Source organism: Lonchura striata, chromosome 2 (assembly GCF_046129695.1).
Source record: "Lonchura striata isolate bLonStr1 chromosome 2, bLonStr1.mat, whole genome shotgun sequence".
In the NCBI taxonomy this organism is placed as follows: domain Eukaryota; kingdom Metazoa; phylum Chordata; class Aves; order Passeriformes; family Estrildidae; genus Lonchura; species Lonchura striata.
The window spans coordinates 53,232,175-53,256,099 of record NC_134604.1 but is presented as its reverse complement, the minus strand read 5'-3'; the positions used below and the strand labels follow the sequence as shown (position 1 = coordinate 53,256,099).

Genomic DNA, 23,925 nt, shown 5'->3' with positions numbered 1-23,925 from the left:
ACTAAGGACTTCTACTGGATCAATTCTGTAGGTGTTATAAACCAGCATAGCCTCAGTAACTTCAGCTAAGTGATGATGATTTACAACGCCCTGAGGATCTGGCCCTCTCTCCTAATTACTTCATTAATCTGCATATTCCTGAAAGGAACACTAATCTTTTTTTCCAAATTACTTGTACTTCAACCAACCTGTTATAAGTCTGATGTGGATTTATACAGAGTTCAGATCATACTTTCTTACTTATTTTTGAAGAAGCATTGCCCTGAGGCTGCCCATGGTCCATAAATGATCTATATGGCTGACTGAATCAAGCCCGAGCTGATGCTTTCAGCAGGTAAGAATTCAACTCCTCAAGACCAATCCATTAGAATCTAAACACTATTAATAAATGGAGAGGAAGAAACACATTTTTCTGTCCCAGGGAATATGAAGATGCCCACTCTGATACAAAGTTATTTGGTCAGATCTATCAGAGCCAGAGGATCACAGAGACTACCTTCTCATAATAACAAGTAGTTTATTTCCAGGAAAATAAAAAGTTGGTGTTGGGAAGCATGTTTTATCATATTCCCTTAAGATGTCACTGAAGCTAAGAGCCCAGCCAGAGTCTAAGGAACTTTAGATATTTATATGAATAACAAGACCATTGACTACTACACTGGACAGTGTGCATATATATTTTTCTTTCTTTCTTTTTTTTTTTAATAAAATAAGCTTTCTGGTGCATAACATAGCCAACAGAAATATGGGATAAAAACAGGTTCAGTGGAAATGATGCAATGTTTTAATTTTGGAGCTTTTCATTGTTCACTGAATTTCCCTCTGATGCTGTCTACTGTTAAAAAAGGACCCTGAGGGACAACCACTCTGATCCTCCATGGTGTGGCCTTAAAATGAAGGAATTCAGCCAGTAAGCAAAAACCTAACAACTGCATTTTGGAATACAACAAAACAGCTGCATATTTGGAAACTTATTTGAAAAAAAATGTTGTGTTGATCCCAAGTTTAAAGTGAGGCACATGCAGCAAATTGATTATGTCTTCATTTAAACACTTCCAGAGTCTTCAGAAAGTAGCGCTAGAACAAAAGAAATAATTTAGATGGAGTTGAGAGTTGTCTGCTTAAAACCTAATATTTTTGTAAAAGCAAATGTCTTCAAAGTATTTTCTGCAGAAATATGTAGTGATTGCCTTTAAGTCAACATTTTTCAAATGTTACAATACTGTAGAACTGAAATGGTATTTTTCATAAACCTAAAATAGAATGAACTGACACCTCACATACCATACTTTATTAACAAGCTGTCGTGGTTTGACACGGAAAGAGAATTTTTTCCGGAAGGAAGAGGTCAATTTAGATATTGACCAATTGAAGGTGAACACGCCTCTGAGAACACAGAGGAGTTAAGAGCAGAATTCCCAGGGGAACTCGCTCTCTTTGGTTCCGGTCAGTGTGCAGTGCAAACCTCCCCTGCCCAGCCATGAGCTGGGTGGGGGAGGGGAAGCCCCATGGCCTGAAAGGTAGGCCAAGGGTGGTGGAGGGACTGGAACCGGGCTGGCCCCTGCAGATGGAAGGGTGGAAGAAATCTGGGATGTCTCCGTTCCCCCCCCCACAGAGTTTCTCTCCCGAGAGGGAGAGAGAAAAGAGACAGCGGCAGTCAGCGGCGGTGGGGGGGAGCTCCAAGGTGCCCAGTGCGTGGGAGTTGCTGGATGTCCGGGCATCGAGCCATCCCTGGGAGTTCGGACTTATAACCCTTCCTTCAGAAATGAAAGCTTGTGAATTTTTCCTTCCCCTCCTCGGTTTGAAAGAGAGGAAGAGGGACACCTTGGACCCTGGGATGTTAGAAGGTGGAATCCTAGATGGGAGGGGGACAAGGAGTGGCTTTTGGCTGGACTTTTCCATGTTAGCCACAACCTGAACCGATCTTCTCCTCCAAGAGAGACTGTATTTTGGGAGGATGCCAGTGAGTCAAGAGACCTGCTTCAGCTGGGAAAGAAGACAAAATGGAGTGAACAGAGAAAAGGTTAGGGGGTTTGTGATGGCACCCCCCTGCCCTGGAAAGGAAAGAGAAGAGAAGATCTCTGTTCTTGAGCCCTCGGCCCCAGGGGAAAATGGGGGGGACTGTGGTCCCAAACAATGAAAACCTGAACTGTGGTTTTCTCCCCTCTTTGCAGGGCATCCTTGAAAGGAAAAATCCTAAAAGCAGTCTGTCCATCCATGTATTTGGTAGTGAGAGCACTGTGCATGGAAAGGAGAAGGGTCTCCATGGCAAACGTTTTCTCCGGGCGGTGCCATGTGTGACATGGAAACACAGGATGTGGAGCTGTGTTTCTTGGGGGGTCTGTGGCACAGGAGAGACTCTGTTCCCTCGATGGATTGAGTATTGATTGTCTGGAGGGTGGAAACCTGATTGGGGTCCAGATTGTGTCTCACTGTGGTTTGTTGGAGTTGGGTGGTGGGGGGAGGAATGTTTTGCAAGGTTTTAATTTGATCTTTGTGTGGGTTTTTTTTCCCTTCTTTAGTTTTCTCTTTTCTTTTGTAGTAGTAGTTTAATAAAGTTTTTTCCTGTTATTAAGCTTGGGCCTGCTTTGCTCTATTCTAGATTCCACTTCACAGCATTCAAGGGAGGGATCACATTTTCATGAGGGCACTGGCATTGTGCCAGTGTCAAACCATGACACAAGCTTAGGCTTCTAAATAGCATATTCAACCATAAGAGGTATTTAAAGAATGACATAAGATTCCATACCCTAAATGAACAAATAGTAACACCAGTTTCTAGAAGGTGGCAATTATATCAGGCTGAAAGCATTACAGAAAATTCAAAATGTACTTTGGATAGGCTAAAGAAAGATTCTCAGTACACATCAGCAAAGATTTCCTGCTCAGATCCAAAGAACTGTTGGGCAGAGTGCAAGAAATGGGATTTTTCACTCCCAAATTCACAGAAATAACTACCTCCCAAAGAAGAAGAGTTAAAGGTGATGACATCATAATTGAGATAATGCTGATTTTATATATGAGTTACATACCTAGAGAATAGGAATGAACTGAGTGTACAATTTAAATAAAACTCACACCTTGCTGATTTCTTAAGAGTTATTTCATTGCACTTCTAACAGGTAAGGAAATACAATTTCTTGTATTTCTAGTCGTTCCTTCTTCAAAATTTATTTTAGGCTAAAAAAGGATTTTACACATCAACTTAAATTCTCCTCAATAGTGAGGATCAGTGTAATAAATGCCTACTTGGCTTCTGTAGTATCAGGATGCATTTTAAAGCGACACTAATTCATGCAAACATTTGTACATTATCATTCTGCATCACTGCAGTATTTGCAGTGTTATTACTAACCTCATAAAATAAATACTAAACAAATTACTATACTCTCCCATTTGCCTATTTGGAGCCATCAGTAAGGTACTACTTTTAATAAATTTTCCTACTCTCTCTATGAGAGAGAATAGTTGCTAAATGTTCTGATTTCCCCTTATATATTTCCAACTTCATAGGCTTGCTGTTGCTATTATTTCTGTGCACTTATTGTACATCAAGGACAAATCTCATTATCATTATCTATTCTTAATACTATCTTCAGTCAAGCCACCCACCAATGCTCCTCCCATCCTTTAGAAAATAGCATTCCTTGGGATTTAGTGACTGATCTGTAGGCCCATAGGAGCTAAGTTTAAATCTCCCACTATATTTGAGGAATGACTTCACTGAAATTGCATGGGTATTCAGAGACCAAATATTAAGTGGATTTCAGCCGCAGCAATATCAAGACATTTGTTAGACTAAAGGAGAGTGCACAAGGAAAAGGAAGGGGTGAGCCACTTAAAATTTCAATCTAAAATTTCCATTCTGTAAACCCTCTTCCTATCTCCTTTCTTCTCTCCTACTTCAAAAGCCTGTTTGTTACATCTTCTGTCTTTGCAAAAAAAAAAAAAAAAATTGCTACCTGATTCTCTTCTAACTCTTCTAGTTACAATAATCCCATTTGCCTATAACGTTTCCCATCTTCTCCCTCCTCGGGCCCAAGCTTTCTATCTGAAGTCACTACAAACTTCACTAGTAAACTATCACTGCCCATCACCTGCTGTGAATCACAAGTTCACTGCAGAAACTACTTATGGACCTATATATGGCAGGAAGCAGTAACAGCTTTCTGCATCTCCTTATCCTAAAATAAGAGCTAACACATACGCAGTTAAGTGCAATTTGCATTCACTGGTCAGTGCCCATTGCCTCTCAGTGATGACTGTTCACCGTTGGGAAAAATGGTCAGTGCCAGGCACTGAAATGGTGTGCAGAAATGGGTCACCAATGGCTCCTGTCACAGGATAAATGGTGACAGATTGCCCAGAGAGGTGATAGATGTCTCATCCCTGGAAACATTCCAGGTCAGTGTGGACCTCTGAGCAACCTGTTCTAGTTGAAGATGTCCCTGATCATTGCAGAAGGTTAGCCTGGATGACCTTTAAATGTTCCTTCCAACCCAATCTATGATGGTATGATTCTATTATTGTGAATCCAAATTTGACAATGGCAAATATTGCAATATCAGCAGGTGATACTGATGGGTTTCAGCACAGCAGATCCAGCCTGCAGCACCTGGTCAGCTTACAGTAGTGAAATAATTACTTTTGTCAGGATAGACATCAACATCGATAGTAATTATTAATCAGACTGGAAACAGGCTATTACCAGTTAATGATAGGCAGTACCTGTTCTAAGCACATGTAGTCTTCACTAATCAAGGCTAAATAATTAATTCTTGTAGCAATGGAGGCTTACCAGCTTTTCTCCTTTTTTTATCATCTCATGATACCCTCATTATCAAGTTTTTCTTTTATATTTTGCTACAATATCCTCCCACCCTCTCTCTAGAGTTTAGTAGTACAACATAATATTGCAAGTTCATTTTCTTTCTACCTGCAATAGCCAACACAACTGATTTTCCCAAGCCCTTCTCTTTTCTCCACCTTCATACGAGTACACAGCCTATGCTCCCTCTAGAAGTGGGCAGAAAAAAACTGGAGCAGCATCCATAGCTAAATATTGCACAGGCAATGTTTACTTGCTCCATCACTGTCTGCAAGCTTGAGAGGTGGTAGTCTTGGTTTCTGTCAAGAATTAGGAAGGCTAAGGAAACACCTTGATGTGTTACATACAGTATTTGTTGCCTTGGGTTGGTTTAAATTTGTAGTCTTACCCAAGGTTGTATTCTTTAGAACTTAGATTACAAGAAATGTGGTTGCTGTGCAGAGTTTTCCCTCCCTCTCCACTTGTTTTCAAAGTTATATCAATTTTTTTTTATAATCTCCTGTCTAATCAGAATTCCTTTAAAAAAGAACTGGTAAGAAAAGATCTTAAGTCAGATCCCAAAGCTCTGGAAAAATGAATGCCCCAATTTCCTACTATCACGAATCTGACATACTAAGTTCTTATCCAGCATTTTTAATTCATACTTTTTACTGAGGTCATCAACTTGGTTTGTATTTTACAAATGTTCAAAATGGGTAATGAAGTGAATGGATTTTCAGTAAGATAATTTCAGAGCCAGGAATGAATAACAGTGCTTTGAACCTCTTTCCAGTGTGTGCAATAATAAAGAGCTGTGGAAATGGCTGTGAAATGACAGAATCACCCAGTTCAAGTGATTATACAGAAAAGTTTGAAGAAAAGTGAAAATTCAGTAAAATAATGCAAGAAGATAAACCAAATGTACCTTCCTCCTTTATTAACTTTCTTAATTAGGTTAACTCTGAATACCATGAACTCTAATGAGACCAAGAACCATCTATTTTAAATGCCAAGCAAACCCCTGCTAAGCAGTACACTCTTTCTTTGTAGGGCTGATGCTCTCAAATCCTCAATGTAACTGGCAAGACTTCCCCATCTGGACTTTTTTTTACTTTATATTTTGAGTATGTGATAAACCCCAGTGAAAAATTTTGCCTTTACAAGCAGAGGTGTATGCTCTTTTATTTTTTCTTTAATTGATAAAAAGCATTGCACTAACATATGTGGAAAGATGAAGATACAATTTCTTTTTATTATTCCTATTATTGCATTCCCCTACACAATGGCACCCTCTTCAGAGACATCGTTTGGAACATAATATTGATTTAATGTGCCACTTCATATGCATTCCACATCCTCAGATTAAAGATTTAAATTATTATGACAAGTGAAACACTAAGAAATTAAAAAAAATCATCAGATAGAGTAATCCACACAGGGTATATTTTATAGAAAAAATAAAATCCACAATCAAACATGCAAACAAACAAGAAAACCACTTCAGCAGCTACAGCCTAGTCCAGATTTAATTTGCTTGATTGATCTTGAGATCTTTGAGCTCAAATTCATTATTCTCCTATTAACTATTATCACTGTTGGAATTTATAAGGGACCTGTAAACTTATTAAACTGGTCTTAAATGTTGCAATCCATTTATTGAACAGACTAGCAATGAAAAATTAATTATTAAATAACCACCACAGAAAAACATCAGTGGCCTTGTCACCTCATAGCTAGATCGATAGCACGTTACCTCTTGGAGAGGTGGGGCCCTGGAACACTCAAATATAAACCTTGGAAGGATAATGCTGAGTATGTCACTGCAGAAGTCACATTTTTAATTTAATGTTTTATTAAATGCTAGATAGAATAAATTTAGCCGGGCCTCACAGACTCTGTCTTAATAAATGAATTGGCACTCTTTCAGATGTAAAAAATGATCACAGCATCTCAAGGGCATCGGAAACCCTGAAGCATAAGATACCAGTAAATACGAAAAGCAAAGGCAGCATGGACAGTGATATATTTGCAAGCACTGCGGGTGAGCCAACACTTTCAAACTGCTGAGGCTAACAAAACAAGGGCAGTGAACTCCCAAAATGGTAAAAGCACCTGCAGTAAGAAGCTGTGCTTGAGTGCTGTTGCACAAACGTCCACTACTGAAAAAAAGTGGAACGGGTGTGGGTTTATCACCCTCCTGCTACTATATTTCAAGATATGTTTGTACATTTAAAATTTCATGAGCAGTGTTAATAATTTATTTTCTCCTGTCCTTTACTTTTCTAAGACTAGACTTTGAAAACAACAGGCATGGAAAAGATATATTCTCTCCCCCCTGTACAGTTATCTACAGAATGTTCTCTTGTGTTTCCCTGTAGAACTGCTGTCATTAGTAATATTTAATCTGGGTAGGAAAAGTGGTTACAAGTTCTTAAGTCAAAACCAATATGGCCCTGTCCTGGCACATCTCTCCAGAGACAAGATTTCATCAAGCAGCTCCATTTCGAAAACATTTGGCTTACATAAGGCAGGACAGCTCAACACTAACACTGAAAGGCTTTCACAGCATAGTTGAGCTGCACTATGTATTTCCACAGACACTAAACAAAGTGATTGCAAATGGCTGTTAAAGTGGCCAGAAAACTGCCTGTCCGCACATTGTCAAACAAAAGAAAAATGCATGGCGTGCCTTTTTTCCAGAGTCCTAAAATGTTGGTGTTCAATAACTGTCCATCTCACACTGCCACGTGTTCTAGTGTTAGCCAGCACAGGAACAACAAGTTCCAATAAGCAATGTGCAAAGCTACAGAAAGAAGTGAGTTGTTCCAAAATTGTCTTCTCCTGCACTCTCTGCTCTTTGAATTCATGCAGCTGGCATCCTCTTGCTGAAAACACAAGAGCATTTGAATAAGAAGGTAAAAAGGAAGAGGAAGAGAAACTTCCTTGCAGTCTGGCACTCTTCCAGAAAGCCAGGAAGAAAATTCTCAGTAAGTAAACACTATAAAGGAATGTGAATGACAAAACAAAACACACAATTGGGCTGATAAGTTCTGAATAATGAAACAAAACACATAATTATGATGATAAGTTCTAAATATGTTATATTCTTGGTCTAACTACATGACACTTGCACCTCACTTATGAGTCCTACAACTGATGTGAGAGGAAATTAGAAGGACTTTATTTATCAAAAAGTGAAATGTGACTTCACATAATCAAATGGTTGCATGGAAACACAAGCAGTGAGATGAACTTACTACCAGTAAAAAATTACAAAAAGACAAAGCTGAGCTATGCTATATCTAATCCTATCTTTCTTTAAGTGACCCAAGGAAATACATTAGAGCATCAGACAAGCAGTTACAGTTGTAACAGAAACTACATATTTAATTTAATTTTTTTTATTCAAAATGTGAAGGAAAAAATATTAAAGAAAAATATTTTTTCTTTCATTCTGTGAGGATAATAACTTAGACAGTGATCTCTCCTGAAGCGTACATCACTGGATACAAGAACAGAAACTAGTTTTGAAACTATTATGCTATGTATTTATATGAAGAATACATTGGGTTCAAGAAATAAATGAGATAATTAATATCCTGAATTTAATTTTGTATTTAATTTTGTAATTTGTTATGGCTGGGATAGAGTTAATAGTCTTCACAGTAGACTGTAGGGTGCTATGTTCTGGGTTTGTGACCGAAAGACTGTTGATAACATCCACATGTTCTAAGCAGTGTTTGCACAGCCTCAAGACCTCTGTTTCTCATGCCACCTCACCCCATCAATGAGGCTGGGGATACAGAAAAATTTGGGAGGTGACACGGCTGGGACAGTTGACCCCAAACTGACTGAAAGGATCTTCCATACAACACGATGTCATCCTCAGCATACAAAACAGGGGGTAAAAGGATCAGAGTGATGGCATTTTTTTTTTCCAAGTCCCATGTGACACATGATGGAGCCCTGCTTGCCTGGAGATGGCTGAACACCTGCCCACTCACAGGACATGGTAAATTAATTCCTTGTTTTGTAATTTTTTTTTAATGTTGTAAATGTTTGGTTTTTAAAAATATTTTTAAATGCTTAATTTTGTAAATTTGTAAATGAAACTGAATTTATCACAATCCACGAGTTTTCTCACTTTAACCCTTTTGATTCACTTCCCCTATGCTGCTGTGTGGGAGTGACCAAGTGACTGTGTGATCAAGGGCTGAGCTGCCTACTGGGGTTAAACCACAACCAGCTTTTAATTATTCTGGTCACAAGCTAACCACTTTTTTTTTTTTTTTCTTTCATTATAACACAACAACCACTTTTGTTTGGTAAGTGGTTTTTTTCTTTATTTTCAAATTACCTTTGGTAGTGGGAAGGAAGACAGATTCAGATTTAAGGGGAGTTTAGACGCATGAAGTGAAGCCAATTGCTTTAGCCATTTTTGAGGTATATGATGCTTTGTAATTTAGACATACAAAAAATGTTAACAATTTTAAGCAAAAATGTGTACATAAGCAAGAAAAATAAATATGTTTAGTGTGGATGTTGTAAGAGAGCAGAGAATCATGAACAACATAAGTAGCTCAGAATGTTCCAGCTGAATCTAACTTAACACTCTTGGAACATGACTCAGTGTGCTGCCCAGTGTGCTGTCCATGTGTCCTATTTCCTGTCTAGGTTTATCAGGACACCAACAAGAGCAGTATATGAAAGTTTTTTCTGTTGCCAAAATATAAACATCATTCTGTTGCCAAAAGACAACTTGCATCATGTTGAGAATGTTCTCTGTGACATTTGCAGAGTTGATATGTCCCATGCTGCTGATATATTCCATGTCTGGCTCCTGCTCCACAGTAAAGAGAAATTTTTTAGTGGCCAAATGAAAGGGCTTATCTCTTTACTCAAAAACAAATAAAGAGTCATGTCTAAATGCCATAGTTGTAACCCAAGGATACATTCTTAATCCAATAGATATGAACAATCTATTAAAATTACCCAAGAAAGTATAGAAACAAAGCTGACAACGGACAAGGGAAGAACTGTAAAGTGATAGGTAGAATAAGAAGCAAATATCTTTTTTTCCTAATACTTTAACATTTAGTATTTTTTTCTAGAACTGTAGATATCTCAATAATTAGTAGTTATAAAGCTCACGTAGCTTAATATGTGACACTGCAACACTTCACTTTCTCTCTATTAAGAGACAAAATTTATGAGCCTATCTAAAGAAACCTATAGCCAGACTGAGATCTTCTGTAGCTAATCAAAAACCCACATGCTCTTGTTGAATAGGATAAATGGCCATAGAAATTAATTTCCGTATTATCAGGCAGAAGGCAATATTCCTAAATACTTCTCTTGAAAGTTAGCAAATAAAAGAATGCAAGCTGAAATTAGCAACTCTCTGCTAATAAAACAGGGGTACAGCTGAAGTCTTCCATACAGTACGATCAGACTTAAATAACTGGCATTGGATGTTAAATTGCAACCACAATATAATCTATACAGTAATATATATATAATATCTTCAACAGATGGCCCGGGTCAAATCTAACCCCAAATCTAAAATACCATACACTTTAGGAAATCCACGTACGATTAAGAAATATTGCTCTTGACCAATATAGTGCACTTTTGTAAATAGAGCCACTAGAAACAGATTGATATGTGACCATCTGTACTGTTAGTTGCTACAACTGGAAACCCCGAATCTACAGCTGGTGACTCATGTATTAGCTTTACCAAAATTAAGTATATGAACTTTCAAAACTGTATGAACAGAGTCAATTTACAATGAGTCAGCAAACTGCAAGTCCATCAAAAAGAACAGCAAGTGAAGTAACAGCTTTACTAATTTTAACAGAAGAATTTGCTTCCCATTTCTTCACAAACAATGATACTTATTTGTTTATCATGCACTTACTTTAACTTATGTCCAGTAATGACAATTTCTAATGGAAAATATCTCAGAGGTACCTAGATCTTGACAGAGGAGTACACGTCAAATGTTTTTATCCTATACAATACAAATTAATGGATAGGTATGTAGATAGGTAAAGGAATAGGTGCAAAGCATTAGTATGTGTGTGCACATAAATGTCTGTGCATGACACGAAGGTTTTGTAGCAATCCCATTAGAAGACAAAAAGTCTTCTAAGTAGATGTTAAATACAAATTAAAAAAAAAAAAAAAAAGAAAAAAAAAAAGAAAGTCTGGGACACGTAGGATGTTGTCCTTTAGTAACCTTTGATTTTGAGGATGAAAAATTGAGATTTGTCATCCACTTGTACAGTGACTAATGAGCTAATAAATTTATAGACAGATGAATGCAGAATTTTTGATTTCTCTTTAAAAAGGTGGCTACAGCCTAAATGAATTATTTTAATAAAATAGGGAGTACAATAAAACAAAATAAAACTCATAAATACTGTGAAAGGACTACGTTTTCAAGAACTCTACCCAATCCTTATAAATGTAAATGAGACTGTTTACTGTGGTACCATTACTCATGAGTATAAATACCTTCTCTTTTAGTAAAGCAAAGTTTTTAAAAAACAAAGTACTTTCTAAAAGTTGTGCATTATAAATTATTTCACACATGGAAATTGTAAGGGATTATAGATGGTAGTCCATGTTATAGTAAGAAAGAGTTATTATCCTTCATGACTTTGAGCAGGTAATTTCATTCTTCCTTCTCCCTTTTGCCTTCCTATTCTTCACCTAAGAATCCTATTTTTCTTGTAAGCTCATTGAAGAAGGAATTATTTATATCTGTAGTTTAATCCTCCAGTATTGACTGGGAACTGTAGGAACAATTGCAATGCAGATACAACAAATGGGTATACAGGTAGTCACAGCTGAAAGTGTCATACCCACACTATTGTTACAGTTAACTAAGAAGATGCTTCTTGGTTTGGAGCATGTGCTCTAAAGAAAATTGATCTTCCTTTTGTCAAAAAACTCCTAATGATTTCTAATAGTTTCTAGAGTTCACAACAGACTTACTTCATTTATTGTCCGTATCACACCATTCCTCCCTTTAAGTCTCCACTTGCCTGTTTTCTGTCCCTCTACAACATATTGTTACTGTAGGAGGTATTCACACTGTCTAACTTTAGTCAACTAATTTAGGGCTCTGAATCACCCTCTTTGAGTGCCTACATCTCATAGAATATGACTATATATGGAATAGACATTTTTAAATTCAGGTGTTCTAATATGTACTTTTTTCAAACACCCAAAGTAACTTGGCCTAGGTGGTGTTAATATTCCATTGCATAAAGCAGTGCCTGTAAACAGTAAGCAAATTTATTAAGTGGGTTACAGGTATTTTTGCACTAGCTTGGCATCTCACTTTGCTTTTTTCTCACCTAGATTTAACACAGTAATCACACTATCTGTAGCAAAGCACAAAAGCAAAAATTTAAAGAGGATTAAATGCAAATAGTATCTACTCATGGAATTTGCTAAAATATCCACAGAATTTAAAAAGCAAATGCCTGCTCAATAAATTGCTGCATTCAGCCAAGGAGGCTGCAGCTGGGAGTAAGACAGTACATCAGTCCCACGCCTAACCACATCTTGACCTTTCTTTTGAGACTGTCAACAAAGGTGCCAATTAGAGCAATGATTTAGAGCAACACATTTTGTGTTCTGCTAAACACAACTGTTACCAAGGGGACAAAGATCAGGCATTTTGCTTATTACTGGATACCTGATTGGCTCAATACAGATCTTCCACTGACAACCACTTTGGTAAGCCTCAAGATGAGAAGTAGGTAAGTGCACCACCCACATACTTTCCTTTTGATCTCCTGGGACACAGAAAAGCTTATACTGTAAATATCTGAAGGATTTCCTGGCATATTGTTGATTTTGTTTAGTTTACCATCTCTCACACACAAACTCAGTCATCTAAGAAATGACTAAATTCTATTTGTATCAGGACAATGTTAAACTATTTATTTCCATATATCACAACTAATATATGGCCATAAATTATGCATCCTAATTCAACATAATGAGAGCTGCAATCCAGGTATTCAAACTTAGCTTCTGAAAGCCTCCCTTCAACCAAGCCATAATAAAAGGCTTAAGCAATATATGAATCAACTATCAAATAATTTATTTACAGAATGGTAAATGAGATAAGGTGATGAGAGACAGAAAAAGAAGAAAATTTTTTTCTGTCTCAGTTGCAAAATGAATGCATACAATTTTGATAAAACTTAGAGAGGCAAGATGAAAACAATGTATAGTTTAATACATATAATAAAAAAAGGAGTTATGTACCAAGAGTAGGGAAAGGACTATGATACAGTTTTAAATATAAGATTAAATTTTATCTTGGAGTTCCATTAGCAGGATACATGTTGATGATTTCACAAACAACATAATATAAAGACCATCTATTTTGAGTGTAAAAGAAAATCTTTAGCTGACACAGGCATTCAAAAAATTACTTTGAAAGAAGTCAGGCATTTCTATATGTAGTTCACAAAAATTAAAAACTCTCTCTATATAACAATTACTATTAATTCATATATATCTAAAGTTCAATTGAAATAAGTGGAACTAGTTTTACTCAGTACAACATTGTTTGTCCATCCCAATCAGATCTGCTTCCCCCACAGCAATTTCTATGAACTGATCATCTAAGGAAAAGCACAGGACATGGAATGACACAAAGCATGTCCAAATAGTTTTCAGTACAAAAAGCATTTCAAACTGAATCTGTATTAAGGCATACTGACTGATATCCATGATAGGCCTACTTACTTGGATCAACCAAATCCTGGGAGCTGGGAAGAATTTACATAACATACTCTACTTGAAATCTCATCTTTCTCAGTAAATGTTATGAAAAAAACCTTCAAACATTGGGCTAAAATTTACCAGGCAGTTCAGAGATGTTTGCATGCAAACTAGCTACTGCTACATTAAAATTCTTTTACAGTTAGGCACAGGATTAACAAGTTTCTTTACCAGTTGTCTCTTTTTTAAAATAAGTACTATGTCTTTTGGGGAGAGGGGGTGGTGGTTCAGGGTTTTTTTGGTCTTCTGGTGAGAAAAAGTGTATTGTGTAACAGCAAGCTATGATGCAATTATGATCAACACTTCTGTCTGTACTATAAATCTTTAATTGCTTCCCTAAAACTAGGCTGGGGAAAAAAAAATCAGTACCTTGAAAATACACATAGTTTTGAAGCTATAAAAAGAAGCTAATTTAACTGATATATTTTTTAAATTGTAAGGGAAAAAAAACAGTATAAACTTTAATGCTTTTCTCTTTGGGGATTTTCTTCTCCTCCTGTCTCCAGCAGCTCTAACTTACTACTGCATGAACAGAGCTATCTTATACTTTCTTAATGGAATATGAATTGGGACCTAAAAGTTAAAGGCCAATCTGATTTCACTGTTCAAAATCAATAAAATCTGAAATTTAACAAAAACCAGATGAAGAACTAAAAACAAGTAAATGAATCAAGCTATCACAGCTACCATTTATTTTAAATGACAAGTTAGCTAACTTCCATTAAGTTACCTACTAAAGACTTACCTTTAAAATAAAAATACTATTCATTCAGTAGAATCATGTTTTTACAAAACTACAGAGATAAATATAACATAGACATCTTCACGCTAGAGAACATTTTAAATTTTATTTGTGTTCTTTTTTGATATGGTTTTACAATAAATAGTCAGTAAGAGCTTGAGAATATAACACAAAAGTTTGCAATACTGTATTTAATTTTGATAGGAAAGAAAATATTAAGTATTTCCACTGATTCATCCTTGGGTTCCATACCAATTGGGAAAATTCAAAGGAGAGACTCGGAGAGCTACGTTTTCAAAAGTCAACAGTCAAGTTTATGAATGGACAGCATTCACATACATGTTGATGTTCAGAGGTTGTAATATGGAAGGAAATGATATGGGCATCTTGTGCATAGGCAAGATCTGAGTATTTTGTGCAATCTTTCTAAGTATGAAGACAGAAGTTTATTTTATTAAGATTCAGGTAGAAGAACACGTTTTTGTCTAACAGATCAATGACATGATAACTTGTATGTTACCTGTTAAATACTTGATTTGATAGATTCTCCATTTCTCAAAGTCACATTGGATTGGAAAACAACTTTAAAGTTAATGTAATAATTAATGTATCTGTCCATCTAGTTTTAGTGTTTTCAGCTGTTTTCTTCTGGGAACCATACATAAGTCTGCTCTGAGAGATTTGATTGGATTGTTTAAGGATCATGGTTTGCCTTACATAGAAAAGTATAATTAAAAGCGTCAGGAAAAAGTCAATGTCTTTGAAAAACAGAGTGCTGTCATAAAGAAAACAAAACAAATAAAATAAAAACAAACCAAAAGCAAAATCCCAAGTGATTTGAGAGCATTCATAAAAACAGATTTTCAACAGTATCTTTGTCGTATTTGGATGCAGTCTGAGTTCGATTTAAAAAAAAACAGAACTCCTGTTGGTTTTTTCTGTTTCAATTTTTAACTTAAGTGATATTGCAATAACTAAATAGAAAAATTGCATATATTTATGTCTCTGTGATTGTATATATGTGGAAAATTCCCAGTAACGGCAGCAAAAAATTGCCGCTTGATCAAGTTCTTGATCAAGTATAGGACAGCTGAGTATCTTACACATATATTTCTATGGCTGTAAACTTCAGGTAAAAAAAAAAAAAAGGGAAGAAAACCCCCAAATTCAAAAAGGTTACCTTTTGTGCCTCATAATTCTATTAGTTTGCTTAGTGCAAAGGAAAAACACCACCCAAATCTGCTCCCGGTAGTTATCTAAACTCCTGTGAACAAAACTTGATGTTTTTCTTGGCACAGATTTCAGGATGAAACTGGACTTTCCAAATAAACAAGTATTTTAGCCAATATCATCCTTAACAGTTTATTCCCACTGTGATATTTCACTTACTATCTTGTACATTAAAGTAATAACTATTGATACCACTCCCCAGAAAGAAGTCATTATTTGGGACTAACAGCATGGATGGATGGAAAGTATTAAAACATTCTATTTGAAAAATGCAGTGTTTCTTATGGGTTCTGATATCCCGCTACACTGGGGAACACAGGAGGATGTACAGTTTTTTAAGGAAAGTAGAGAACTAAGAAGCCTGTCTGAAAATTGGAAAATCTGAATATGTTCAATTCTTATACAGGTTCTAGAGAACAAAAAAAAATCCTGAAAAGAAAGAAATACAGATTCTTTCCTGAAATGTTATAGTGATACAGGTTTATTTCAGACAGCATTTAAATACCTATTTATTGATATATTTTATCCTTATGGGTCTACACAAAAAACTGTGGTATACAGGCTTTGCTTAGTGAATTATAGCTTTCTAGAGGTGCTGAAAAGTATTCTGTGACATTCTCCTGAAAAAAAAGCACCATTGAAAAGGCATATATTTATCTCTTAATACGACTTGAATGTACACACATTGCAAGAGATATATTACTCCACAGCAATTGCAAAGCACAGATATTTTCAGTATGAAGCCAGCACCAGGCACACTATTGTCACTGCTTTCCATATGCATTGTTTCCACAAAACTCTACCGCCAACCATTTAATGTTATTTTCTTAGGTTTGGCGGGCAAACTAAAAACTGACATAAATTTTCATTAGGTGGCTGCTTATTTTGTAAATCTATTGTGAAAAGCATTCAGCTTTGAATTGTTGCAGTGAGCTCATATTTTTGGTATATTTTTTTCCTCTAAATTAACTAAATGACACAAAGTATAGTTTCTATTCTTAGATTTGATGCAAAAGTGTAATTAATATAACATTATGTTCACTTATAGGTGTGACTGTACAGTTTATGGTCTATCTCTGTCACTTTCTTATGCTGCACAAGCCCCGTGGTATTTTAGAGCCTTCCAAAATTAAGTGAGAGCACTGACTTTTCTTCCTGTTCTTCCTTCAAATGAGAAACTCTAAATTTTCGATTGTGCTATATTTTACTGGTAATTTTTATGTTGCTATGAATTAACAAAAAGGTCACAGTGGCATGTTTTACTGTTACTCTCTTATAATTATGAATCCTATATTTTACTGTATCAAAGTAGCTTGATAAAAGAAAAATAATATATGTAGTATAAATACTCTTATACACAGAGATATATAAGTGTGCATATAGAGATATATATGTATGTATAATTGGTCCATTGATAGCCATAGATTATATTTCATGTTCTGTCTTCTCATCAGGCACCAGAACTAGTTATTGAGGAGTTACTAGCATTTTCACAGGCTTCTTCACAAATTAAATACCTGTTGTCACCTGTTGTCAACCTCTGCTCCACCCAAAATAGTTTGGATTGGGGTTGGGTGGAGTACAGTATGGAAAATCCTGGATTTATGTCAGATAAAACTACAGGAATATCACAAGAAGTTCTAGCTTTCCTTATAGTTCCTTTACCAAACAGGGAGGTTCTGAGTTGCAGGTGTCTGATCACATTTCCCACCAATATGTTCAGGATCTCTTTTAGTGTCCATTCTGAGTTCAAGGCAGTGGCATGCATCTGTGCAACGTGTCCCAAGCAGTCTGAGGAGCCTTCTCTGTGCAAGCAATCTTCTTGGTGAAGAAAGGTGGTGAGGTCTGTTGCATACTGTAGGCAGTCAGGGTTGATGAAGCACACATAGACTCTCTCAGGGAGAGGATGGAGAACACTTGAGAGAAAGAGAGAGAGATACCAGGAAATAAGCAGGCCTAGGGGAGGTCAGGACGTATAAAGCCTCAAAATAAGTTTGCCCTTCCCCTTTCCAACAAGAACTTTAGATATTTCAAATCTTAAAATATCTTGGTTCATATCAGATTGTGAAAGAAAGTCTTGAAAATTAACAGCTGTATAGACCATACCACTTTGCTTTTTCCTTATTTTCACACAGTCTGAGGTGTAAGAAGTAGACTCATATATTCCTGCCTTTTCGGACTGATTATATTCCTCGTTTTTAGGGTTATCACCAAGACAATTCTAAGAACTGTTATGTTGAAAGCTTGCTCCCAGCTTCATTTTGAATGTGTCTGCCCAACATGATGAATTAATTACTTTTCCATTCTCTGTCCTTAATTTCCATACTTGTGGTTGTAAACAGGATAGTTGTCTCTCAAATACTTAGCTTTAGTTGTGAAGGCAACTTGGCCCTTAACCTTTTTAGTGTAATTGAATAAATGTGGCAAGAACAATATTCTTCTCAAGAGACTCAGTCTCCATCTCAGACTTAGGCAGAGTCTATGTAATTTTGGGATAGGATGCAAAAATTTTCTCAAAGACTAAAGAAACAAAAGCATTCATACTGTCAATTTTAACTATAGCAAAACCTCAACAGTAGGGTGCTTCAAGGCACCATACAAGGACCAAGTTTTCAAAACGTATGAAGTAATGTTTAAAAAAAGTGAACAACAATTTGTCAAAATTTACAAATAACAAGGCAATCATGTTAACCAAGTCTAAATAAGACAGGAAGCCTGAGAGAAAATTTACTCAGGGAGATGGGTGGCCATCTTAAAATATATGAAAATAATTTATTTAAATGCAAAATATGGCCTATTGAAAAAACAAACAACAAACAAACAAAAACCCAAAACAAAAAACAAAGCAAAGAAACCTGAACCTGTAACAGATCGTTTGTTTTATCAGAGATCTTAATTACTAGCACTATCTTAGGAAAAACACCTGGGTCTCACTGCAGTCAGCTCAATGAAGAGCCCTGCTTGATGAGCAGCTGCAGTCAAAACAGCACATAAAATTTTCAGATGCATAAGAAATGAGGTGAAGAATAAGAAAGAAAGAAAATATGTCATTATATGAATCAATAATTTTCCCTTCTCTCGAATAGTGTGAAGTACTGGTCACACCATCACAAAAAGATATTACAGAATTAGAAGGTATTCAGAAAAGAGTGATTGTGATAATTAGGCATATAGATAAGCCTTCATATGAAAAGACTGGAAAAGACTGGAATTTTTAACCTTACCAAAAAAAAAAAAAAAAATATGAATAAGGATGGATATGATCAAAGTATAAAAATGGTAAGTGGCAAAGAGAAAATAGATCAGGAGCTCCTGTAGTCCTGTGTCTCATAATTCAAGAACAAAAGGACACTAAGTGAAAGTGAAAAGCAGCAGCTCCAAATCTGATAAAAGAACATATGTTTTAATGCAGCACATAATTAGATTATGGAATTCAATGCCACAGGATGCCACTGATGTCAAGACCTCACCAAGACTCAAAGAAGGACTTGGCACTTGCAACTCTTGATATTCTTGGGAATTTTATGCTAAGTAACTGTTAAGAGGTTTTGAAAGAGAGGTTATGTGCCATACTTCATTATTTAAAAGACAATAATTTAAAAAAGAATTTGGAGAAAAGCTCTCTCTAAGTGTATTTTCCCATCTCTAGCTGTTGGATTATTTTGTTATTTTCTTTGCTTCATATGTTGGCATCTTCTCTTGAGACATCTGGGCAGTCTTGGGGGGAGGCTGTGTAATAATTAATAACTATTCTGTTCTAATTACTATTATCCCAGTACTATGCCAGTATCTTAGTACCTCCTATAAAATCTTAGTATTAGGACTTTGGGCTTCCCTTTTGCAGAATAATTTTCTTATGCTCTATTGTATTCCACTCCATTCCAGTTAGCCAACTGGATTTGTCATCCATTATCAATTAGCATGACCATTGTTGTAAGCTATATAGCGTTGTGCATGTATTTAGAGCTACTGTGAAATTTCTAGATGCAGAACCAAATACATTTTTGCTGTGACATCTATACAATTGATTCTGTGTGCCCCAATTGTCTTCCAGCCCTATATTAACCTCCAGCTATGCTATTGACATCTTACTTCACATCCTGCAGCTGGAAAACATATGCAATGTCTCTAAAAGAGAGGCATTTTTGTTTTTAAACTTCCTATTCTCCACAGTTTACCACTTCTTCCTCCTTTCTGCCTGCCTGGCTGCTCAGAGAGATAAAGTATTCTGGTTCTCATATTTGTTCGTATACTATTTCTTTTCTAACTCATTAGCTTTTTCTTTACCTAGCTTTTTTCTATATAAAGGCTTTTAGTGCAGGTAAAAAATGATAAGCATAAGTATAACTTGTCCTCAGATCAGATCTGTTAAGTGAAAACTGAATCAAAACCAGAGTGTGAGAGATACTTGGTAGAAGCAGGATTGCCAATTTTGAACAGCATTCTCAAACAGGTCTTCCTCCCACTGTTATAAATTTCATTATGTTCTCAAAGTTGAAGGGGAGGGAGGGAGGCAGGAAGAAAACCTTTAAATACCCATGTATGGACCCAGCAAAATACCTGCTAAATTCTGTGAGGTTTTGGTGGTAACTACAAATTAAGTGAAGATATTGGGGGTGGGGGCACAGAGAGCAGCTGTGCTCATAGGGTTAGCTGGGGGGCTGCATGTGCCTTGAAGAGAAGCTGAATTCAGACAATGCCTAAAAACTGGACACCACAAAGAGATTGTGAAGATACCAAGGGATAACACCCAAAAGAAGAAAGGCAGCCCCAGCTGAGCTAAGAAACGATGAGCTACCACAGAGAAACGTGGTATGTTTTCAATCCTTCTCTTCCACAACAACTTCCATCACAGAAAGTTTACAAGATTCAATGTGGCAGATTGCCAGATAATGTAATCAAAATTCTCCTTCCCACAAAAGGCTAGACCTTTGAAGGTCTCTTCCAAACTGGGCTGTTGTGTGATTCTATGAATTGTCACTGTATATATTAGTACACCACTTTGGTACTGACTATTTTCCTGAACTTTCATATGCATGGCTTACTAACAAAACATAGTCCTATAATTATTTTCTCTTTTTTATATTTTAGGATAAAAATATTAAAGGAGAAAAAAACAGGTAATGTTCTACGTCTCACAAATTGAGCTGGTATATCACACAAAATGCTACAAAACAGCATGCAGATTACATATTTGTGTTGTCTTTGGGACATCCACATTGCACTCAACATATGGTTTAGATATGCCTGAGGGTTTACAGTTAGTCTGCAAGACTGGTTTTAGGCTCAGTTCAATCCACAGGATACATACTGTGGACACTCAGGCATAAATATGCTATTGTAGTACAACATTCAATAGCAAAAGAGGAGGAGCTGGCTAGCAACAGTAAGGAACTTAATTTTAAAAGCCTAGAAGAAACGGATCCTATATTATGTGGAATAACAAAATGCATGAATACTGCTAGTCTCACAGGAATAAAAGAATATTTTTCCAATGTTTGAGTATTTACAAACACAAACTACAAATAATTAGTATGTTTACTGTTCTTTGTCTTTTAAATTTTTAATACTTCATTCTTATTGATTACAATTCCTTCACCATGACACAAGGAAGTACCTTTAATTTGAAAGGCACCTACTAGCAAAATAGTGTGTTGTATTACTACCTAAATGAAAAAAAAATACCCAAATGATACACAAATACTGTATTTTCAGCCATATTTTGCCAATTTTATTTTACTAAAACTCACTTAGATTTAAGTTATCTTCCTTCTTGAAAATTAATATTTTGAAAAGAAGCAGAAGACCACCTGATCAGGGAGCATGATAATTTACCTAAATTATCATTATTTTGCAAGAAAAAGTTACAAGAAATTTTCACCTAGATGTTTATGCTGTCTTTTCAAGTCTGCCAGCCTGCCTTTTGAAGTCCTCTGTTCTAAAAATTGTCACCAGTTAAAAAGCATGCCCTGAAGTCAAGAAACATTTTCACATGAACAACTGATACATTTACTGAAAACTATTCTAACAAATATGCTTTCCCCTTCTTAGCAAAGAAAAATAAATGTCACCCATCTATTAAAAAAAAAAAAAAGATAAAATGTCTCATTATGGTTATGCAAAATTTGGTTTCCCATATTACCTCATTCAAGTTACACAATGCATGCATCTTCCTGTTTTGCATAGTGAAGCTAAACAACATATTGTACCTTTTTTTCCCTATATCTCATATTACGTCTATGTTCTTTTGTTATGAATTGTGTCTGGTATAGACAAATACACGTCTTTTACCATTAAACATTCATATCTTGAAAATTTAAGCCGATTAGATTAGATAGAAATGTGCATGGAATGAAATATGGAAGTGATAGATTTCAGCATTTTATTTAAAGGGGCACTTTGTTTTGTTTTGTGTCACTGTAGGGCACTTGGTTTTGTTTTCTGCCACTGTATACTTGATAATGAGCTTTGGAACAAGTACCAGTGAATACCATTCCATCTGCTTCCATTATGGTAAATGTCTTATAAACAGAAAAGAGCACTAGTGCCTATTTTAAAAGACAAAGATTAATGTGCAGAATGTTATAAGACTTCATTCAGCACTTCTAAAAAGTGAACTTTCTAAACCTGGAATTTCACTTACCCAATTCCAAGTTAGGTTTCAGGAGTAAAGGTGAGACTAAGAGACCTTCTTAAAACAAAGGCCTACTGAGTTTTATCCTCTCCAGTCTATTACAACTTTATCTATTTAACACAGAAAAACATATTCAGTCCTATGCAGAGCTCACAGGCTTGCATGTAGCTTTCTCTACACCTTATTTGGGATTTGGCATACACAACACTTTATCCTCAATCCAAAAGTGATTTTTTTTTCCGTTCAGTGCAGAGATTGAGCTATGCTTAATGGTTTTGAATTGGTTTCCCTAAGGCTGAAAAGCTCCTTTTTTCTCAGACATTTCAATCAGGAATGGTGCGGTTGGAAGACACCAATGGCAAAGTACAGCTTTTTTTATTCTGTAGTTTTCATGAGGACATAAGCCACATTTCCATGAAAATAGTTAAGCAATCAGAAAAGCTTAAACATACTTTATATTAGGTCAAAACATAACTGATACCTAAGCATCGTTATAAATGTAAATTACACTTACCATAAGTATATTATATGGTTTATGCATATGCTTTCAAAAAAGAAATGTTAAATAAACCACAGGGTCCCAGCATTAGCAAAGATAATAACAGATTCCCTGCTTCTATTGTCTTAGCATAAATTTATCTCTGGGTATTACTACATAGAATCTTAGCTGTTACTATTCCCTTTGTCCACATTAAAATTTTCCAGTATTAAAGCATAGGTAATATCAGATTTGTAATGGCTACCACAAAACTACTCATGTATCAAAATCAGCTTCTATTCAGGATTCCAAAGAGAACAAGGGTCCAGATGTGCAACCCTCATACATATAATTAATCCCATGATATTCACTACTTAAATATAAGTAAATAATTACTTAAGTGAGATGTTTGTAGGACGAGGTCTCAAATTGTTGATTTTGTTCTTAGCCAGTAGTTTATGCATGTACAGCTTTCTATTTTTTTTAATAGTTTTAAATTTTAAGTCCTTATACATTTATCCAGGAAGGTCAGTTTTGGAAGTTCTAGGTTTATAAGGGGAAGTTCTAAGATAATAAGGGGCATTACAGAGTGGTCATCTCATGCTGTGCAGTGGACAATTGCTACATAAAATATCTTGGGTTTCTGTTTCCCATGAGACTAAAATTGCTAGTAAGAGGAATTATGAAAATGCAAAGCAATCTCCAAGCCAATAAGTCTTTTATAAACCACTGCGGAGATTGATATTCTGGATCATCTCTCTTTTCCTTAGTTCATGAAATTCAGTGGACTTTCTATTAATGGTTACCAGAGTTCTCTTTTGAACTATTCTTCTTCATTTCCCTTCTCATCTCCCAAACTGTCAGTGTTCAGACATAAGAGCATTTTTTTTTCCAGCTCATTCATTTCTTCCAAAAGATCTCAAAGTACAAAGCAAACAATTATTTATCCAGAGATGGATGAAAGTGGACACTATTGTCACGTTTTAGTCAGTTGGGTGAGAGTGTTGCCTATTGGAGGGTAGGAAGGCTCAGAAGAGGGATCTACAAAGGTTGGCTCAATGGGCTTAGGTGAATGCATGAGGTTAAATATGGTAAATGATGAGTTCTGTACTTGGGTCACAATAATCTCATTCCCTACTGTTTTGGGGATGGATGGCTGGAAAGCTGCCCAACAAAAAAGGACCTGGGGTGCTGGTTTACAGTGAGGTGAACATGATCCAACT

General features: G+C 36.0%; 1 protein-coding gene and 1 long non-coding RNA gene across 9 annotated transcripts in view; one reads left to right on the top strand and one right to left on the bottom strand.

Annotated features, from left to right (window-relative positions):
* PCDH9 (protocadherin 9) overlaps positions 1-23,925 on the bottom strand; it is a 672,821-nt gene that overhangs the window by 478,359 nt on the left and 170,537 nt on the right. The window contains exon 3 of one of the 8 annotated variants that reach the window (XM_021538956.2): positions 14,441-17,506. The exons of the other annotated variants lie outside the window; for them this stretch is intronic. Coding sequence (XP_021394631.1) covers positions 17,486-17,506 — 21 coding nt within the window. The 3' untranslated portion in view covers positions 14,441-17,485. Of the gene's footprint in view, positions 1-14,440; positions 17,507-23,925 lie in introns of those variants that run through there. 8 annotated transcript variants of the gene reach the window in all.
* Positions 1,532-2,571, top strand: LOC144245904 (uncharacterized). The gene is made up of 2 exons (XR_013339474.1): positions 1,532-2,023; positions 2,175-2,571. It is a non-coding gene; the product is annotated as an uncharacterized LOC144245904 (long non-coding RNA).